The 21,792-nt window shown below is 37.7% G+C and overlaps 1 protein-coding gene and 1 long non-coding RNA gene across 3 annotated transcripts in view; one reads left to right on the top strand and one right to left on the bottom strand.

Moving 5' to 3' along the window:
* Nucleotides 1-15,118, bottom strand: part of REL (REL proto-oncogene, NF-kB subunit) — a 38,450-nt gene extending 23,332 nt beyond the window's left edge. For both annotated transcript variants that reach the window (XM_006733192.3, XM_031028000.2), the window contains exons 1-4: nt 14,780-15,118; nt 5,494-5,636; nt 4,870-5,018; nt 5-96 (exon numbers count right to left, since the gene is read on the bottom strand). In XM_006733192.3, the coding sequence (XP_006733255.1) occupies nt 5-96; nt 4,870-5,018; nt 5,494-5,636; nt 14,780-14,789 (394 nt within the window). In that variant the 5' untranslated portion in view covers nt 14,790-15,118. The remainder of the gene's footprint in view (nt 1-4; nt 97-4,869; nt 5,019-5,493; nt 5,637-14,779) is intronic.
* Nucleotides 15,119-21,792, top strand: part of LOC115940899 (uncharacterized) — a 19,265-nt gene continuing 12,591 nt past the window's right edge. Inside the window, exon 1 of the long non-coding RNA XR_004075625.2 lies at nt 15,119-15,317. This is a non-coding gene — a long non-coding RNA (uncharacterized LOC115940899). The remainder of the gene's footprint in view (nt 15,318-21,792) is intronic.

Genomic DNA, 21,792 nt, shown 5'->3' with positions numbered 1-21,792 from the left:
TTACCATTGAAAGGATTGATTCCTGCCCTTATTCTTGAAATAATAGCTTCTTTTACTTCTTTTTTCTTTACACAACGAATACCCAAATTTTGAAAACTAGAAGGAAAACAGAACTTTCAAACTGTATTATAGTTAAACACAAGGACAAATAAATGAAGTCTTACCAAAAAATACTGCAAAAATCAAGGGTACATCCTGTGCCTATGTCAAATACGCCAAAATAGATGAAGATTAACAGGGAAGTAATACCAAAAAGCTAAAAGAGTTGTAAAAGGACGCCCACAGGTATGTTTTGCTGAGCCCATAAAAGTGTCGCCTGTATTTAAAAAAAAAAAAAATGCGCACACACTACTAACATTGAACAATCCAGTAATTGCATATAAACATCTGGATTTCTGGCTTCTCTTGAACATTTGAAAGGTCTGGCCACAGTAGCCTAACACAGGAACACCTCGCTGGAGCTCAGCACCTGCAGCCCCATTTATGCAGGGCTCTCCAATTTACTACAGTGCCTGCTAGTCCTCTTACACCTGATCCATTCCACAGACATTTGATTTTTGAGCCCTGACTTCACTACTAGTAGCAATGGAATATGTTTTATGCTATATTACATGAAATTATAATAATCATTCATAAGAAAAGCACTGAAATGTTTTCTTTTAAATTAGAAAGATGTTTAATAAAAAAAAATCTTTAAATTAGAAAGATGTTTAATACGAACAATAATATTTAACAGAAGTTTCAAAATGTCATTTATGGAAAACTTCTCAGTAGCTACAAATATTACTAATTTGCATATCTGTAGCACAGATGATGGTGGGGGGAACTCCCCCCCTACCACCACCAGTCATACTTGTTCCCACATGGAAAAACCATGACATCATTAAAGTTGGGTGGGTGTGAATAAGGAAGCAAAACTTGGTTATAACAACATCACTATTTGTTCAAACTTCACATGGCACTTGGGCAACAGGAGGCTGCCTGCCTCGTTTGCTCCTCTCCATCTCATGGTGCCTTGTGTTTATGTTCTGCACCTTCACCGTACTTGTCATTTTGTTAGCACCTAAAATATCTTTGGCATTTCTCTCCTCTACCTCCAATAATTAAAAAATAAATCTTGAATTCATAATCCTTTCTCGAAACCCTGAAACCCATAATCCTCTTCCTCAAAAGTATTCCACTTCTTTGAAAGATTCATAGCTTGGTTCTCACTTTTTCTTTGACAAAAGATTTTAAAGAATTATTTATTTTAATATATTTATACACTAAATTTTATTTCATCTGAAAAATCGTATTTGCTATTCACAGAATATTAGAAGTGGTAGGGATTTTTGAAATTCTGACATGAGGAAACCAAGGATCATGAAGATTATTTGAATCAATTATTCATTCATTCATTGATTCAGTCATTCAACAAATTTTGGGATTCCTACTCTGTACCAAAAACTCTAGAAAGTAATGGGCATTACAATCCCTCTCCTCAAGGGGCTTATTCTAGTGCAGAGGTTTGCAAACTGTGGCCCATGGACCATACCCGGGCCCACCACCCATTTTTCTAAATAAAGATTTTTTGAAACACAGACAAGCTGATTTGTTTACATATTGTCTATGTGTGCTTTCACGCTATAACAGAATTGAGCAGATGCAACAGAGACCATATAGCCTGCAAAGCCTAAAATATTTACTATCTGGCTCTTAACAGAGAAAGTTTGCTGACCTCTAGTCTAGTGAAGCACTTAGATCCATATTAAATAATCACATGCAAAAAATGCTAAACTGAAATCATGACAAGTTTTATAAAGGAGATATACACTGTGTCACGGGAGCCTATGATGGGAGAGTTGATCAATTCAGGAAGGACAGAGAGGCTTACTGTACAAAGTGGTACTTAAACAGAAATGAACGAGGGGATGAGGAGAGAAAGAGACTTCAGGAAGAAGGAACAGAACAAGCAAAGGCCCCTACAGAAGAGTCTTGTGAGCACAGGAAACTAAAGGAAGGCCTCTGGGACTGGAGTATAGAGTTCAAGGGAAGCATAGGACAGAAGGCTAAAAATACAAGCAGACCCTGTGGACCCTGTAGGCCAATAAGGAATACTGCCCTTATTCCAAGAGCCACATAAAGCCCTTAAAATGTTTTAAATGGGAATGTGACAATCAGATTTCTATTTGAAAAGATGACTCCAGGGCGCCTGGGTGGCTCAGTTGGTTAAGCGGCTGCCTTCGGCTCAGGTCATGATCCTGGAGTTCCAGGATTGAGTCCTGCATCGGGCTCCCTGCTCAGCGGGGAGTCTGCTCCTCCCTCTGACCCTCCTCCCTCTCATGCTCTCTGTCTCTCATTCTCTCTCTCTCAAATAAATAAATAAAATCTTTAAAAAAAAAAAAATTTAAAAAAAAGAAAAGATCACTCTGAATAAATTAATTTTTAAAAAAAGATCACCTTGGCTAAAGTGGAGGACAGATTTGAGGAGAAAAGGTACAAAAAGAGTTGATGCAAGAAGACCAGTCAAGAGGCTATTCTGGCAGCCTACATTTATTTTGACTACGGGTAGTGTGGTGCTGACGGAGATCACTGAGAGAAGTGCACAGATTCACTAATTATTTAGGAGGTACCTGTTAATGAATTCAATGCGTGTGCCTGTGTGAGGGGTGTCAAGGATGATACCCATATCTGGGGGCTTTTATAGCAACCACCGAGATAAAGCACATTGGAAGACCCATTGAGAAGAAAGAAGTATGATCATGGTAAAGTCAGAGTTTGGGGCATATTCTATTTGAGGTGCTTTTGATATATTTAAGAGAATATGTCAAAAAGACAATGAGACTAAATACCATTCTCCACTGAAAGGAACCAGGGCTCCTTATAAAAACTGATTTCAGGGCTGGGGCGAGAAAAGTACAAGTAAGTCCTGAACACTTTGCTGTGTCAGAAAGTAAAGAAGTGCTCAAAGAAAGATAGAAGCATATCAAAAGGACACAGGGAGCAGGAGGAAGGGGCTTGCATTGGTCAAATCAGGGTCAATCTGAACATCAAAATAATAATGCCAGTAATGGACTACAGTACACTGAATATAAGAATCCAAGGGTCTACAGTGGTATTTTTTTTTTTGTAAGGGGGAAGGGGAAAAAGGGAAAGTTTTTCTTTACAATAGAATGCAAATTAATATCACCAATGGAAAACACTAATATCCCATGTCTCCTGAAGGGATATTTTGAGAACAACATTGCACCCCCCTCTGTAGATTTCTCATCCAAAATGTTTCATGTTAACATGAAAATATTATTCATGTTATCATAGTAACATGAATATAAACGAGCAACTAGGCTCATTGAACAACAATCTTCAAAACAAGTAGCCTAGACTCTTCAAAAATGTTAATGTCATGAAAGACCAAAAAAGGCTGAGAAACTATTGTAAATTAAAGGAGACTTTAATAATCATGACAACTAAATAAACATGACAAGTGAATACAGTGTGTGATCCTTAACAGGGTCCTGGACTGGGAGGAGAAGCAGGAGAACCATAAAGGGCATTATTGGACATAATTAAGAATTTAACTGTCTATAACTAAGATTGAGAAGGAACAGCCAGAAAAAATAAAACAGGAGACTCTGTTCTCACAGAAATCAAGAAATAAGAATGTTCCAAGAAAGGACTGGTCCACAGTGTAAAATGGTGTTGGGAGGTCAAATGATATAAATAGGAAATATTTCTTGCCATATGTGTATTACTAGATATTTTTTTGTTTTGTCTTGTAATTGTAAGAGGAATATTTTTAAAGTATATTTTCTAGATAGTTACTATTAATATATAAGGAGGCTACTAACATTTTCCTTGCTGTAATTAGGTTCAGTTTTTTCCAAAGGCAATACATGTTCATTATAAAAAATGAATCACAGAATAAACATAAGTTAAAAGAAAAACATAAAACCCCAGTCTTACCCACCAAGAGACAACCACTATTAATACCTTAGTGTATATACTACCAAGTACATGTACACATCTATTTTTTTAAAAGATTTTTTTATCACATATTCTGCTTTAAAACCTATTCACATAATGTGAGTATCTTTTTATACAAAGAGATATTTGCAATGTTATTTTTAAGGCTACATAGGAGTACACTGCATGGATGTACCAGTTTATCTAACTGATCCCTCCTTGTTTATTATTTTGATAGCTTCTTAACTTTTTGCCATTACAAACTGAGCTGCAACGAACATAACTACAGCTAAATGTCTGAACATGCTTAATTGTTTCCTAAGGATAAATTCCTAGAAGTAGAATTGCTGGTTCAAGAGACATTCATATTTTTCAGGCTTTTCCTATGTAGTTGTTGAAGTGCCTACAACAGAAGGATTTTATTAATTTATACTATCACCGACATGATGAATGGACCCATCTTGTGGCAGCCTAACCAACAACAAAGTGTTACATCCTTTTTCTTATCTTGTCATGTTACTTTTATAACCTGTCCTTTTCTAAATAATAATTCCAGGTTTCCATTCGGTTCTCTCATATCTGGTAGTTTTTAACTATTAATGAAAGGACAAAGTAAAAATATATGAAAGAAAACTTTTCAGAGATTGTTCACACTAAGAAAGAAAATCACAGCGTAAAATAAGTTTATGTTTACCTTTAGTAGCAATAAATAAGTATTCCTGCTACCATCATGGGCTGTGTATACTAATAAAGAATAAAAGGGTAGTTCTATTACAAGTGGTAAGAAAATTTAAATGTATACTACAGTAAACAGAAGTAGAATGAGAAATTACTTTATTCTGCTAAGAAATAACAGATGTACATGTACAGAAACAGAGCATCCTCTGCTTATCCTATTCCTAAAGATGTCTGTGACTGTGTACTTACAACAACGGTCTGCGTTCTTGTCCAAATTCTGCTTCATAGTAGCCATCTCTGCAGTCTTTTCCTACTAAATCATGAGGATGAGGTTTATATGGGTCGTTCTTTGTTACTAATGTAATTCTCACTTTTCCCTTTCCGTAATAGTTCATAATCTGAAAAAGGGGGAAATTAAATATATGATCCATAAATTTATCTCATTCAGAACTGACCTACTAAATGAGAGTTCAATTTATATAATGTAGTTAGCACTAGATAAATAAAGTCCAACTGACTGGCAAATACTGTTTGGATGGAACCTTCCAGTGAATACCAGAAGGGACGAATTTACCTCTCAGTTCCTTGGCATATGATCTTCTGCACTACTTTCATCTGATTCTGCTTATTTTCTTTTTAAAACAAGCTATACCAAAATATTATCACAGAGCGAGAGAAAATACTTGGATGTTGGGCCACTGAATGCCATGCTCTTATATTCACTGTCTTTTCACAAATATCCGTTGAGAGTATACATATAAGCACAGAGGAAATGAGAGCACACTGTGAAGAAACTGGGCCTTTCATGTAATTGCTACAGATAAAATATGGAGCAATTAAGAGTTAGATACACACAGGAGAATGGTCTATTACCTGGATAGATGGGTATGTTCGGTTGTTCTCTGTGCTGTGCTCCCCTGGAATGCTGCCTGCTGATCGCCCTTCACATTTGTATCTAAAACGCATGCCCCTCTGCCTGGGCTGTTCAATGATCTCTATACATGGGTTATACCCACCTGAAAATTTAAAAAAGGAGGAGGGTGAGATTAGGATAGCAGTAATAATGGATTTGACCATTTTGGTTTTTTTTTTCAAAATAGCAGACTAAAAAATTTTCCCTCCCAATATTAAATAATAAGGTTGAAATGTAATTACCCAAGACTGGATGGTAAAGGTGCCTCTTCTCCCATTCATACTGAGCTCCTATACAGTGTTAACACAAGTCACTCAAGTCATATTTATTGGTTAGCACTTTATCATTTAATGTCAAGAGCTAATGCCAGAGTGAAGTTCTGAGATCCCCACTTCAGAGATATTCACTTTTCACGTTAAGACCAAGTACAAGGACATCCCTCAAGATTCCCCCAGAAGGGTCAAGAAGATAGTCTTCAAAAGTACAATATCATACTCCAAAAGTGAGTGGAGCTGCTTGATTTTACATTAGACCCTTAACAGTGGACTAAAAGACTGCTAATTGAAAATGAAAATGCATTTAAATCCTTGCAGAAGGATGTGTTTTTTTTAATATCTCCACTGGAATCTTAAAAGGATTGATACAGAGAACATCAAAACAAGTTCCAGAAGTGTTCATTTTAAGCTCAACAGAATTTTCAATCAGTTCCATCTAAATCTCTACTGAAGACACAAAAGAAGAAAATAAATTACTTTCTATAACAGATGTAATTCAAAATATGGAACTTTAGAATGAACTGATCTACACAGCATGGATGAATTGTATACGTTATACACCTGAAACTAATGTAACATTATGTGTCAACTATACTCCCAATTTAAAAAAAGTTACACTGACTGAAAGAAGCCAGACCAAAAGAGCACATCCTGTAGGATTCCATTTATATAAAACTCTAGAATATGTAAACTAATCTATAATCAAAAAAAGCAGATCACTGATTGCCTAAGAACAGGGGTGTGGAGTGGATGGGGAAAGTCAGGGGGATGATGGATATGTTAATTATCTTGACTGTGATGATGATTTTAAGGTTGTATTCATATGTCAAAAGCTATCAAATTGCAAACTTTAAGCATGTGCAATATATTATACATTAATTATATGTCAGTAAAGTTGTCTAAAACATATGCATCTTTACCCTTCTTATTATCCATACTATAGAAATGAAAAATTCAATGAAGATACTCAAGTGTGCTTACAAGTAGAGTCCTTGGCAATGCGTCTTTATTTCAGGGGTATGAAGATGTCTTCCATTCAAAAAAACCCCATTTTCCTTCCATCAGTTTAGTGATTTCTAAATTCCCACAATTAGATAATCCATTTCTCTGACTAAAGACTTATCCTCTGTTAGAATGCAAGCAAATCTTTAGAAAGGGTAACACAATGGGTCTTATTGGTACAGTGTGAGGAAGAGGCCTTTTGAGTCCTACTTAGCCATATCTTAATAGCAAGGACCCTGGAAATGTATCTTCTAAGTCTCCAAATCTATGAAATGGGAATAATAACAGCACCTACCTCGTGTTGTGAGGATCAAGGTAGTGTGTGTTCAATTCTTATCAAGTATCACGCCTATGACAAATACTCAATAAATGTTGTCTACTATTGTTTCAGATGCTTTCTTGAAAATGATTTATAGTGATACATAACATGATGGTATAACAACTGGTGCTTTCAAGAATTTTATAGAACAGGGAGGCAAACAACACAAATTATTAGACTGCAGAAGAGTCCAACAAAACAAAATTTTGTTTATGCTAACAAAAGTGTGCATAAAATGATAGTAAAAGCAAAAGAATCAGGCATGCCTGTGTCAAATCAAAGAGAAAAGAGTTAATGAAGGAAAAAGGTGGGGAGAGTAGAAGGGGAAGGCCTTCTAGTGAAAGGGAACAGTGTGTCCAAAGGCGTAGCAGCATAGAAGAGGAAGAGTTTAAAAATGACCAATGAAGCCACAGTGGAAGTGCAGTACACTTCTACCCTTGAAACCAAAAGCCAGAGTACATTTGTGATCTGTACAAATCTGTACAAAGTACAAAGGACATTAGGGATTTGGATTTTATTCCACGAGTGACAAAGAACCAATGAGGGGCTTTATGCAGGAGAATCGTATGACTGGACTGACATTTTAGAGTAAGAACTCTGGTGGCAGCGGACAGACTGAAAGGGAGAAAGAGCCTGATGATCGGTTTCGAGGCTGTGACAGTACTGTGGGCAACAGTGGGGGCATGTCTGACATCCAACAGTGGTAGCAGGAGCGCAGGATTATTTCAATAAAATCGACAGTTCCTGGTGACTGACTGAACATTAGGGTTAGGAGCAAGTAAAGAATCACTGGGGCTCCACAGTTGCTACTTTGGGTTACTGAGGAAAGTTACTGGTAGAGCCAGGGAAACCGGACTTTAACCTAATCACGTTCGTAATACTTATTTCAACTTTACTGAAAAATGTAAGGCATGCAGATGTCTTTCATTTTTCACTGTCACATACTTACATATCCTTATATATTATGAATAACTCAAATTCACATCTCAGCTTCAAGTATTTCACATCCTTATATATCATTGCAGGAGTATTTAAAAGAAAGTACATTTTCCTCTCAATAGTATTTTTTAAGTTATATCTTAAATAATTTATGTGCTTTAGCTAAAGGTCATATAAATCCCTGCCCACTACTTACTTAAAGGTGTCTTGGTGGGAAGTTGATAGAGAATTACATCATTAATGGTAAGTGGCTAACTTTTGGGGGAAGAGTGTGAATAAAAGTGCTAGGCTCGTAGGGATTTTTCAAATATTTCATTGGTTACACAACACTTCCTTAAACTAGAAAGTATTTGTGAGAAAAGCCTATAGGCAAGAGAACCGAAAAGCAGTTGTTAAAAGATAAAAGAATTTTTAAAGATGTGAAGTTATAAAAACGACAAATATTAGTGATTATATAATATCAAGTATTTACAAAACCTTTGAAATCTATTCTTCCTATTGTACAAGCTCTTTATTGGTAAAAACTCTCATTATCAACCAGGTAATATGTTATTGTAATATTTCATATTCCCCCAGCTGGAAATAATCTCCCCCTCCTCTAAATTATCATAGTATTTTGTTCATGACAATTATTCCAAATAACTATAATTTAGGGGAGACTCACTGTTTTATTTCTTCTTGAAAAAGCTCCTTGTTTTATTTCATCAAGCTACTTGTTTTATTTCTTTTCAAGCTACTTGAAGGCAGGAATTGTGACTTACTCATCAGTGCCATGCACATAGATATTCAGTAAATATCTGGGGAGTGAATAACTGAAAATCTAAAAATCTTTTTGTTTGTGTAAGTTATACAAACATCGAAGGATCGTATTAGTGATTAATCAGATTTTCCTTATTAGGTTCCACTACTATGGAAAAAAATAGTGCTTTGTAGGTATTAGAATTGCTACACTTTTCTACTCTTCATACCTATTCATGGTCTAATTTATCTGTATTTATGATTTAAAAATACTTCCCAGCTATAAATCATTTATGTCATGCATCAGTATAATGTACCTGTTATTTCCTCCCTTAGCACTGTGTTTTGAAGTGCCATTCTTCCTTAAGATAGAGTGCTGAACTGTAGTTTTGTATGGAGTGGAAGAAGGTAAAATGTAAATCAGAGAACTGTAGGGAAAATAAGTACTCTTAACTAAGATTATCTCAAATCACTACAGTTTTGAAAAGTACTGAAATTTCTTCAAAGTGGTTAAGCAAGTTGTCTACTGTACTTTTTTTTAACCAATACTATGCAAAGCTGGGATTGACCCCTACATTTTTAACAATATTGTAAAATGCTAATACAGACCAGAATAACATTTCAAATACAGCCAAAATGTTTGCAAGATATATTTATGTTTTTATTTGCACTTAAGCAGAAAAAGAGTGCTATTTGAGTTTTTAAGACTAAAAAACTACATTGAAATAAAAGTTAAAAATGCAGTCTCAATTGTCAGAAATACACACATTAATTAAAACCTTATGGCTAGCACCAGGAACCAGCATTAATTGTTCAGGAAAAAATTAATTACAGTAATTATAATACTGTTTTAAAGTACTTTTACATATATTCTCATTTGATCCTCTTAACCTTAATCTTCATAAAAACAGAACAGGTATTATCTCCCATTTTATAGATGATAAATTTCAAAATTATGAAGTCATAAGAAAAAGAAATTATGAATGAGATTAGCAAATATGATAGCTGGGATCCCAATGGATCAAATTTAAAAAAAAAAGCATAAAACAGCTGGAGGTAAAGTCACAATAACTTATTACAGCAAATAACCTAAAATAAATACAACTTAGTTTAAGAAGATAATGCATCTTGGAATAGACAAGTGAATATTTAGATCCAATGAAATTCCTGGAACAGAGTTCATAGTGGGGGTGTATACTAGAATCACTTTGGAAGCTTTTTCAAAAAACATACACACCCTGATCCCACTTGTAATCTGTTGAATAGAAATAGAAATCTTTAAAGCCCCGACATATTTCTGGGAAAGCCTTCCAAGCAATTCTAACACACTCCTGAATAAGAACCAGAGCCCTAAAACATAAAGAAGCAGAAAAAATGCACATATCCAGAAAAGCAATCCAAAAATTCATGTACAAGTATGGGCTGGGTGACAAACTAGGCAGAGGAAAATCTGACTTGTTTTTTTTTTTTTTTTAATTCTGACGACTTTAACTCTTTTTTCTCCCACCCTAAAAAGCTTAGCCAAATATAAGCAAGGGAAAAAAGCATTATGATAGGGATAGCCTTCAATCACACCAATTTATTTAAAAGGTAAATTGTTTGCAAAATTAATACTGTAATTATCATAACATTTCTTAAAATACGGCAAGCAAATGATCACACGCTAATGTATCAACACCACAGCTGAGACTGACTGCAGACTGCATCTCCCTTGCAGAAGTACTGGATAATAGACTGCCTGAGAGCCAAAGGAGCAGATGGAGCTAACAATATATACTTTTCTAAGTATCACTTTCACTCACTTTGGAGAAAAAGAAAATAAGATCTATTCATCATTCCTCAAACCTAGGAACCCAACTGAATCGTGGTGATAAGCTTCTTTACCTTAAGACACACTTCTTCCGTTTCTTCCTAACTATGATCAAAATTTAGAGTTACCATTTCTCACATAGATAGAATGGCATTCAATTAACAAAGGGGCAATGAAAACTTAAGCCTATTCCCACATGATAGAAAAAGACTAACACAGAAGGTGCAAAAGAAATCAAATGAAGGATAAGTTGTATCAATCAAATTAGTAAAAGGACACATGGTCTATCTACTAAGAAATTTTTTATTTACTTTCTTTCAGAATGTTTACTATCATCTAAGCGGACAAAGGAGAAAAGATACACTGCCTCCAAACATCACTGTCAAACTTTTCTCCACTAGCTTAAAAATACAGAAAACCATTCCAAATTATTTAAAAGTAAATGCACATTCTCAAAGTCTTGAAAGACGATTTTCTGTCTAGCATCTATTCTAGCCTATTATTGCAAGTTTTGAAGGTTTCACAGAATTCTAGAATGTCAGGATACTCAAACAATAGTGAGTGCCAACTACCTCTAGTAGCTCCTGTTTCCTAGAGGTCTGAGTCTCCAAACAGCTCCACTACATAAGAAAACGAACATTTATGGGCATGAATTGTCTCTGTTGTTCCTCAAAACAAGATGTTGTAGTAGTTATTCCCATTTTTATATAACAGAGTGGCAGAACTGGAATAAAACCAGGTTCATTATGGGCTAAAGTCCAGATTTACTCCAATTTCTGAGGCTGACTCTCAAATAAGTCTTAAGCATCCAAGTAAGGGAATTTTCAGACAAGTATTTGGCTGATGTACACACCACAAGGTAAATAAAAGATGCAAGAGTTTCACAACAGAGATTCTACTGCTAGAGATTCCATTACGGTGGGGAGAGAGGGAATCTTGAAAAAAATGTTAACTTCCAGAATGAAAAAGCAGAGAAATATTTAAAATCTGTCCTAGATTACTCAGGTATTTAATCAACTTAAAAATAAATGGCAGTACCAACTCATCTATCTTGATTAAGATTGCCAGATTTAAAAATAAAAATTACAGGATGCCTACTTAAAAATGAATTAAACAAAGAAATTCTTTTAGTTAAGTATGTCCCATGCAAGTATTTGGGTCATGTGCCTACAAACCCGATCATATGCAGAGAACACAGATGAGAGAAGGATGGAACAAAAGGAAATTCTGGGCCTCTTATATTGTATTTGGGAAAGATAATACACACACCCCAGATGTTCCCAATATTGTTTCATCACGATTCCTCCTTAGCCATTTCACTCACTCATTCCCTTTACCCTATCATACATATATCACCTTAATCCTTTTATACAGTTGTTGTCTCTACATTTTCACGTGCCACATTTTGGAAACAGCCTTCATGTTTATAGTGTGTAGTCTTCTACTTAAAAAAAGTCATTTGCTTTAGTTGTCAATTCCAGCTTCCAGCTCTATCATTAATGATTAAGTTGCATCATAATTACACTGATTTTTCCCCCTTACTCAAGAGAAATACTTATAGTTCTCTTGAAATTCATACCACAGAGCTGGAAGTAGTGTGGTTTACAAAAACAATTTCTTCATGTACTTCCTATTCTATGACACAACATCTATACTAAAGAACACTGTGAATAAAAATCAATTATCAAATTTTAAAACATATTTTACCATACTTACAAGTAAACAGAGCTATCTCTGCATAAGAATATTTTGCACTTTCTACAGGAACAATGAGAAGCTTTAAATTCAGACAAAATAGCTAATTTTACTTAAACAAAACAGAATCATAAATATACAAGAGTAGTGACTGCCTATGCATACCCTACATGGGACAGGGAACATTTTTCTTAACAGTACCTGTTCTAATTAATTGTGTCACAAGACAGAAATCAAGGTGTTAAAAAAAAAAAAGGCAATAAAGACAGCTTAATAGAACCCGATCTGTGAAATCCTAAATAATTTGGTAATTTACCTGAACAAAATTTAGAATCATATAGAATCATATACATATATATAATTTTTATATATCTATATATTAAATTCCCCATTACTCATGGTACTTAAATTTTTGCTAATGAGATTATGATCTGTTACTTTTATATTCTACGTTTGTTATTTTACAGATAACAAATCCAGCTACACATACCTATTTACATATGACATCCGGTGAGAAAAGAAGAAATGGTCTAAAGTGCCTGGTAATCAATAAAAATACTTTTTTGAGGTTTTACTACTACCTTACTACAAATAATCTAAACTAGACAGTGATAACTAATTAAGCAAAATTTTTTTCCTATTACTCTTTCAGTTCAATTACTGTTTCAAAACAGGATAAGAATTTATAATTTACTGAATCTTTTTCTCTAAGGCCTTTACAAGTGATTAAGAAAAATACTCCCAGACTCCTTTTTAAAAATTTCCTTGGCAGTTTTCAAACAACTGAATTACAATTTAAATAATCTGTCATATTTTAAATAGTCCCATTTTAATGCAACTCCAGAAAGGGCAAAAAAAAAAAAAAAAAGATAATTACCCTACAACTTTCCATTCCTTTAAATTTTTTCCCCTTCAATTTAGGGAATCAGTCCTCACAACAGCACAAAATATAGTACCACTAAACAAATTTAAATCGTATCACATTTTTTAATAATGTGGGTCTTACCTTTATGTAAATAGTTCTTTTCTCTCTTTTAAAAGAATTAGAAGTATTACACTCATGCCACATATTAATGAAGTTTGGTTAAACTGCCAGCAGTCTGACCTTTTTTACTTATAATGCTTACCATTCTTTACTACTTTCATACAAAATCTCTTTCTGTCATCCAATAAATTAGCCAAATATTTCAGATCATCTTTGCACTTTTAATCTAAACGTGCCTTTAAATTATAAATTTACAAAATTATCTGAAAGTTTGGGGTCACTGAAGTGGGTAAAGAGAAAGTTGAAATATTTTAAACTACACTTGTATTCTCACATAAAAAACCACAGACAAACTGAAATCAAATGTCATGTGAACCACCCCAATTTCCTTTTCGGCCTACAGCAGTAGCTATGGCATTGTTCTGCTCAACCCCTTAAAAAAAAAATCCTTTAATGCTTTCTACTTCCTCTTCTCAGCTAGACATCAGCCTCTGAGGGTCACTGAACCAGGGTCTTGGGAGGACGCGGGTCAAGCATAAACAGGTCCCCCAAAACCTTCAGCCTCCTAGTATACCGCTAACTTACCCTACAAGGCCTCCCTGCCTCTGCTCACGCTGCTCCGTCTGCCGAGAAAGGGCCCCGTGAACCTTGCCAGGATCCTGTAAAGGTCCAACTCGAACACAGTCTACTTGATTTACTTCCCTTTAGGTTACAGGCAGATCTAAACCACGGCTATATATATGAGACTCCCTCCCCTGCCCTCTAACCTGTTTCTTGGTAAACTCGTTTCCCCCCAAAGCAAGAGATCCACGCATCGGTTAACTGAAAATAAATTGTTACGTTAGTGATGTAAAGTTTTCATTTCTACTCCTATTTTAAAGCACGGACATTCCAATACTCCTTTCCCCTTTTCTTCCAACAAAGAAAAAAAATGACTTCTACGTAAACTAGAAAGTACCCGCTTTATAGTAGAAATTATCCACTTTGTTGAAGCAACTTAAGACCCGTTATGATACCACTGGTGACTTTTAAAGCCGCACCACATTTTGTACAACTGTCAACACATACAGCGATCACCTCCCGGCACTTGATTAAACTAAAAAAAGGAGAGCACTCCTGAGGTCTGAAGGTTCTTCATTCCTGTTCTAAAACATAAAACCACCATTTCAATATAAATCAATTTTTAAATACGAGAACTCTCCGTCCTCATTTAGATTCGTGTTACTTCCCTAATCCTAAAAATCAAGTCGTTGGGAATTTCTAAGGTTCCGGCTATTATAATGGCATCAAAATACAGAGCGTGACTTTGATTTCGCACGCAAACCCCGTGCCAGGTAACTTTTTTAAAGGCTGACAATTTGCCAGGCGAGACGATTTTAAAGACAGAACGCACACAACCGAAACCGAGACCCCGACACCCTGAACTGCAAGACCCCCGGACGAGCTCCCTCCCGCGGCCCGGACCCGCGCCTGAAACACTCACCCGAGGCCATGGCTCCGCTCACCGCGCCGCACTCTCCAAGTGTCCGACCCGAGGCCGCCACAATCAGCCCGCGTCGGTCCGGCGGCGGAGGGACTCTGCCGGCGGGACCCCACTCCGCCTGACCACCCCACGGGGCCTCCTCCTCCTTCCCGCCCTCCTCGGGGTTTGCGGCTCACACCTTCCCACCCCCTTAATTCTCGCGTTCCGGATCACCCGGCTTCTCCCGTCCAAGGTGCGGGAGCCAGGGGCAGGGGGCGGAGCGCCGCGAGAACCAAGCGCCCGCCGGGCCTAGAGGCAAGCAGCCTGGTGGGAGGGGGATTTCCCGCGACTGACGTAGGCCCCGCACCACCGCCTTCCCCGGGGCCCGCGTCCCGCCCCGTCCGTGCCCCGCGCCCCGCCCCTGCCGCCCCCGGCTTTGAGACTGGGTCCGGGCAGCGGGAGGCGGGATCTTCGGGAGCGCAGGGAACGCTGGGAGCCGGGCGGTGACTGTCCTGAGCGTGCGAAAGCCGCCGACTCCGGAGAAATCCCCCTCCTCCAGGTTGTTCTTAGGCGCGTGGTTTAAAGTTCAGGAGCGGGTGGGAGGATGCGCTGCCGTCCAGGGCACCGGCCGCCTGGGAGCACTTGGGGTCGGGCCGGCTGGCGAAGTGGGGCTGGCTCTCCCGGGCCCAGGCGGACGGCGGCTCGGGGTTTTCGATGGGTGGTTCCCCCTCTTCCCAATTTCGTACATGCAAATCTTCGCCCCCGCGCGGGCCGGCGGCGCAGCGCCGACGTCCCCGTGCGCCCGGCAGGGGAAGTGCGGAAGCCGCTGGCGCCTGTGTTCATTTGTAATTCACGTATTTGCATTTGGGGACCCCCGCAGTCTGATTTTCCCCCATTCTGTCTGAACTACGAAGGCTCTGTCAGCATTACGTATTTTACCCTACGAAAACTCTTAAGATCCGCACTTCCAGTTCGTGGCCTTATGACGCAGTGTGCTCAGGATTAGTGAAGGAAACGCTGTTTTAGTATTTGACAGATACCCACGAGGAAAGGGGAGTGGGACGAAAGTTTAGTGTGTTGAGGGAATCTAGTACAACTTTGCTTCTTTCATGGGCTAAGAATCTCCTGTGTGTCAGTTTATTTACCTCATTTATAACATTCTAATTTTATAGATGATGTAATGGGGGTTCAGAGAATTAAGTAATACTTCAGAGAAAAAATAATAAAGGTAATACTTCAGAGAAGTTAAGTTCTGGTAACAAGAAAAGCACAGTTTAAATCCAGGATTGTCTAACTCCATGCTCTTTCCACTATACCTTACTGCCTAAAACAAGTGCGGAGAGGGAATGGGGATTATCAGCCAGCTATGTAAGTGCGGAAACTGGAGGACCAGTTGGGGAAATAATTAAAAATAAAATCTCCTAATATAAAAACCGTCCACGAAGAGTAGAAAACAATGAAACAATTTTATTATTGAATAAGCATTAAAACATGCTGTGAAGCACTGAAGAGATTATAAAGACAAAAAAAATCTCATTTGTTTATGTAGCAGGCAGATAAAGCCATGAGAGACCTGCTGTCTTTATCGAAAGGAAAAAATAATACGAAGTTATATCTGGAAACCAAAAGCTGAGATTTAAACTCCCACAAAGACAGGGAGGTGGAGGGGGAGCGGGGTACCGTCGTCCTTAATACTTGCATTTCAAAGAGGTAAATTCAAGGCCCCCAAGAAAGACCTTAGGGGGATTCAAAACTGGCGCGAGGCTTACTTAGCTTTTTTAAAGGTGTACATACATCTCAAAGAGAAATCATTTACAATTTTGATTTTTCTAAAGAAATTGCTGAATGAAAAGAAAGGAGGTGAAGTTTCTTGTCCTTTTTGGGACCAGGGAAATTTTTTAATTTAATTTTTTAAACTTGTATTTACCCTTACAACCCCCAATGTTAGAGCTGTAAGGGAGAACTGAGGAGAGATTTTTTTTTTTTTTTTTAAGATTTTATTTATTTATTTTGACAGAGAGACAGCGAGAGAGGGAACACAAGCAGGGGGAGTGGGAGAGGGAGAAGCAGGCTTCCCGCTGAGCAGAGAGCCCGATGTGGGGCTCGATCCCAGGACCCCGGGATCACGACCTGAGCCGAAGGCAGACGCCCAACGACTGAGCCACCCAGGCGCCCCCTGAGGAGAGATTTTTAAGAATCCATTAGGAAGGTGAATGACAAATAGGAATGGAGAATATTTTGCTTGTATTTATTTATATTTCACCCCCAGAAACTGATTGATTTTAGGCACCTCTTGAACTCAATAGGGGATAATAATGTTTGTTTACTGAAGAGTTCTGCACCAAACAAGAGTCTGTGCCAGTTGCAGACTTCAGTTCTAAAACCACTCCAATCTATAAAATCACAAGTTGCAGCTAAAGAGATTTAGTAAAACTACAGAATTTTGAACTAAGTTTTATCTTTTATTTTTTAAAGACACTGACTTAACTCTCACTAATAGGACAGCATGTTTATATTTACTTCCAGGGCTATTTTTATTTGTCACATGACTAAGCTTATTATCTCCCCTTTTATTATGGGTTTTATTATCTCCCTCTTTTTATTTTTTTTTAAGATTGTATTTATTTATTTGAGAGAGAGAAGGAGAGAGCGAGCGAGAGAGCATAAGCAGGGGGAGCGGCAGAGAGGGAGAAGCAGGCTCCCCTTTGAGCAGGGATCATGATCTGAGCCAAACGCAGACACTTAAGCTTAACTGCTTAATGTACTGAGCCACCCAGGTGCCCCATCTCACCTCTTTAAAAGTTTTTTTTTTAAACCCTTTCACTATTTCTTTTTTTATTTTTTTAATTTATTTTTAAGATTTTATTTATTTATTGAGAGAGAGAGTGTACCTGCATGCATGAGAGCTGGGAGTGGGGCTGTGCACAGAGGGAGAAGGAGAAGGAGTGAGAGAACCCCAAGCAGACTCCATGCTGAGTCTGGAGCCTGACACAGGGCTCGATCCCACGATTTGGAGATCACGACCCCCAGCCGAAACCAAGAGTCAGAAGCCCAACTGACTGAGCCACCCAGGCGTGCCCCTTTATTTTATTTTATTTTTTAAGATTTATTTAAAGAGAGAGAAAGCACGAGCTGGGGGCAGGGCAGAAGGAGAGAAGCAGACCCCCTGCTGAGCACTGAGCCTGACTGTGGCTCCATTTCACCACCCTTAGATAATGACCTGAGCCAAAACCAGGAGTCAGATGCTTAACCGACTGAGCCACCTGGGCACCCCCCGACCTTTCACTATTTTTTAAAGTAGCTGAACCCCCTCTTGAAAGATTCAGTCCACACCTGAAAAGTGAAAATATTTTAGTTGTACAGGATATGCTTAATTTTTTGAAAAAGAAAGATTACATGACAAGGTAATGGATGGACTAAAACCAGCAAGGGTAAGTGGTGATTTTGATTTTGGGGGGACTTATGCTGGTGAAAAAATTTATTACTGTAAAGATGATAAGCAGCTAGTTGTTGGGGCTTATAGAAAAGAATAGCACATGTTGTTTTTCCTCAAGGGCCCCCAGTTGTTGTTGGTGTTCAGTTCAACAAATATCTACTCTGTGTCAGGTACTCCTCTCTTGGGAGCCCCATAGACATCCCAAACTCAACCTACTCAACATCTTTTCTCCCAAGTGTATTCTTACCCCATATTTCTTGTACCATCATCTACCCAGATACAGGTCAGGAAGCTGGGAGCCATCTTTGACTTTTAGCATCTCCCATCAACCCCACAACATCCAGTCACCAAGTCCTGCAGATTTTACCAATAAAATATGAATCCATTTCTTCTCCACTTTATTGCCATTGTCCAAGTTCAAATCTTCATCATATCTCACCTAAACTGGAATGGTCACCTATTATGCCCACCTACACTTTTGTCCTCTTTGAAAGCCATTCAGACCTATTCAAATCCATTGCTGCTTGAATCTTCTGTATGAATGCACATCAGACTTCTTTCTTCAGCCTCATCTTCTGCATTCCATGCTTTGCGCTCTTCCACATCATTGAACTGCTTCGTAGCTTCTCATATTCCATAAGCCGTGCGGTTTCTTATCCATCTGCCTTAGTACTTACTCTCTCCTCTGCCTAGAAGTTCCTCCCCAGAGACATGCCATGTTCATGGATTGAAAGACTTAATATTGTTTAAATGTCAGTTCTCTGCAAATTAATCCATAGGTTTAGTGAATCCCAGCTAAAACCCCAGCATATTGTTGGGGTTGACAAGGTGATTCTCAAGTGTATGTAGAATTGCCAAGGTCCTGGAATAGCCAAGCCAATAGTGAAGAATAAAGCTGAAGAATGTATATTACCAGATACCCACATTTATTATAAAACTACAGGAATTAAGACAGTGTGATATTGGCACAAGTTTAGATATTAATGGGCTGGATTAGAAAATCCAGAAACAGACCCATACATGTACAGTCTCTTGTTTATAACAGTCTCCACTGCAGGTGGTATGGGGGAAAGGCCTTTTCACTAACTAGTGCTGGAACAAATCTGTCATCTGGAAAATAATAAAAGCTGACCCCAACTTACACCCATACCCAAAGTATTATTTAAAATGGATCATAGAACTAAATGTGAACAGCAAAATAATAAAACTTGTAGGAGAAAACATAGAATATCTTCATGATCTTGAGAAAGGCAAAGACTTCCTGAACATTATACAAAAAGCAATAACTACCAAAGAAAAGATAGATAAATTGGACTTAATTAAAATTAACTAACAGGTGTCACTAAGAGAATAAAAAGGAGAAGATACTTGCAATACATACATCTGGTAAAGAATTCTGTGGCATCCATGAAGTTACTTTGCTCAGATCTCCCTTCTAGAGAGGATCTACCTCAGCTTGCAAGCCAAGGCCACATGTTTCCTTGGAAGCACCTAGCCAATTATGAGCACAGTTGTGGGACAAGGACTTGCTATCTCTAGTGAGTACAGGACTTCTCTCTGGGGAGTCCTTGTGTCAGAGCTCCTTACTGGGCTGGCTGAGACTTTCTTAGAGATGTATGCCAATCTGATTCTATTCCTATCCAATTTTTCCATTTCCCTTTTCACAAGTGTCAGACCTGTATCTGAAAACTCTTCCTGCCTATTCTTTCTTTCTCTCCCCTTTTTCTTTCATGTATATCTCTTGCACTGATCATTTCATATTGGTATCTGCCTCACACAGGACCCAACTCATTCACTCTACAAATCAGTAAGAAAAAGTAACTCAATTTTTTAAGTGGGCAAAAGACCCCAATAGGCACTTTACAAAAGAGGATAACCAAATGACTATAAGCATATAAAATCAACATATAGAAAGGCACTCAGTCAAAAGAGAAATGTGTATAAAAATAATAATAAAATATTGCTACACCTTTGTCAGAATGGCTAAAATTAAAAGAACAATACCAAGTGCGAGAATGTGAAAACAAATGGAATTCCCTTATATTTTTTGTGGGAATATAAGTTGGTATAATAACCTTGGAAAATTGGCATATAAATTGGTGTCTAACCCTAAGATAATAAGTATCATATGATCCAGCAGTACCACTCTTAGGTTTATACCTAACAAATACTTATATTTATCAAAACATGGCCAAGAATATTGAAGGCATCTTTATTTGTACTGCTCAACAATATGAAAACAACTCAAATGTTCATCAACAGCAGAATACATAAATTGCGGTATATTCATACCATGGATTTCTCTCCAATTATGAAAAAGAATGTATTATTGCCACACAACAATATGGATGAGTCTTATAAATGAAAAGCTATACACAAGAGAGTGCATACCATATGACTCCATTTATAGGCATACCTTGGAGATAGTATGGATTTGGTTCCAAACAACCACAATAAAGCAACTATTGCAATAAAGTGAGTCAAATGAATTTTTCAGTTTCCCAGGGCACATAAAAGTTAGGTTTATACTATACTGTAGTCTATTAAATGTGTAATATCATTATATCTAAAAAACCCAATGTATGTACCTTAACTTAAAAATACTTTATTGCTAAAAATACAATCAGAGCTTTCAGTGAGCTGAAATCTTTTTGCTGGTGGAGGGTCTTGCTTTGATGTTAATGGCTGCTGATCAGAATGGTGGTTGCTGAAGGCTGGGGTGGCTATCGTAATTTCTTAAAATAAGACAATAACGAAGTTTGTCACATTGATGGACTCTTCCTTTCATGAATGATTTCTCTGTACAGTGCTGTTTGATAATGTTTTACCCATAATAGAACTTCTTTCAAAACTGGGGTCCATCTTCTCAAACCCTGACACTGATTTATCAGCTGTGTTTATTTAATATTCTTAATCCTTTGTTGTTTTTCAGCAGTCTTCATGGCATCTTCATCAGAAGTAGAATCCATCTCAAGAAACTACTTTCTTTGCTCATCCGTAAAAAGCAACTCCTCATCCATTAGAGTCTTGCCATGAGACTGCAGCAATTCAGTCCCATCTTCAGGCTCCACTTCTAGTTCTCTTGCTGTTTTCACCACATCTGCTCTTCCTTCCTCCACTGATGTCTTGAACCCCTCAAAGTTTTCCATGAGGGTTGGGTCCACTTCTTCCAAACTCATGTGAATGTTGATATTTTGAGCTCTTCCCTCATATCATGAATATTCTTAATGGCATCTAGAATGCTGAATCCTTTCTAAAAGCTTTTCAATTTACTTTGCCCAGATCCATCAAAGGAATCACTATCTGTGGCAGCTGTAGCCTTATGAAATGTATTTTTAAATCTTTTTATTTAAAAAAAATTTTTAATTGAATTATAATTGACACACAATATTATATTAGTTTCAGGTGTACAACGTAGTGATTCAACAATTATGTACATTACAAAATGATCACCATGATGGGGCGCCGGGTGGCTCAGTCGTTAAGCGTCTGCCTTCGGCTCAGGTCATGATCCCAGGGTCCTGGAATCGAGCCCCGCATCGGGCTCCCTGCTCAGTGGGGAGCCTGCTTCTCCCTCTCCCGCTCCCCCTGCTTGTGT

Source organism: Leptonychotes weddellii, chromosome 10, assembly GCF_054177405.1.
Source record: "Leptonychotes weddellii isolate Sample4059 chromosome 10, ASM5417740v2, whole genome shotgun sequence".
NCBI classification, from domain to species: domain Eukaryota; kingdom Metazoa; phylum Chordata; class Mammalia; order Carnivora; family Phocidae; genus Leptonychotes; species Leptonychotes weddellii.
This window is presented reverse-complemented; position numbering and strand designations above follow the sequence as displayed.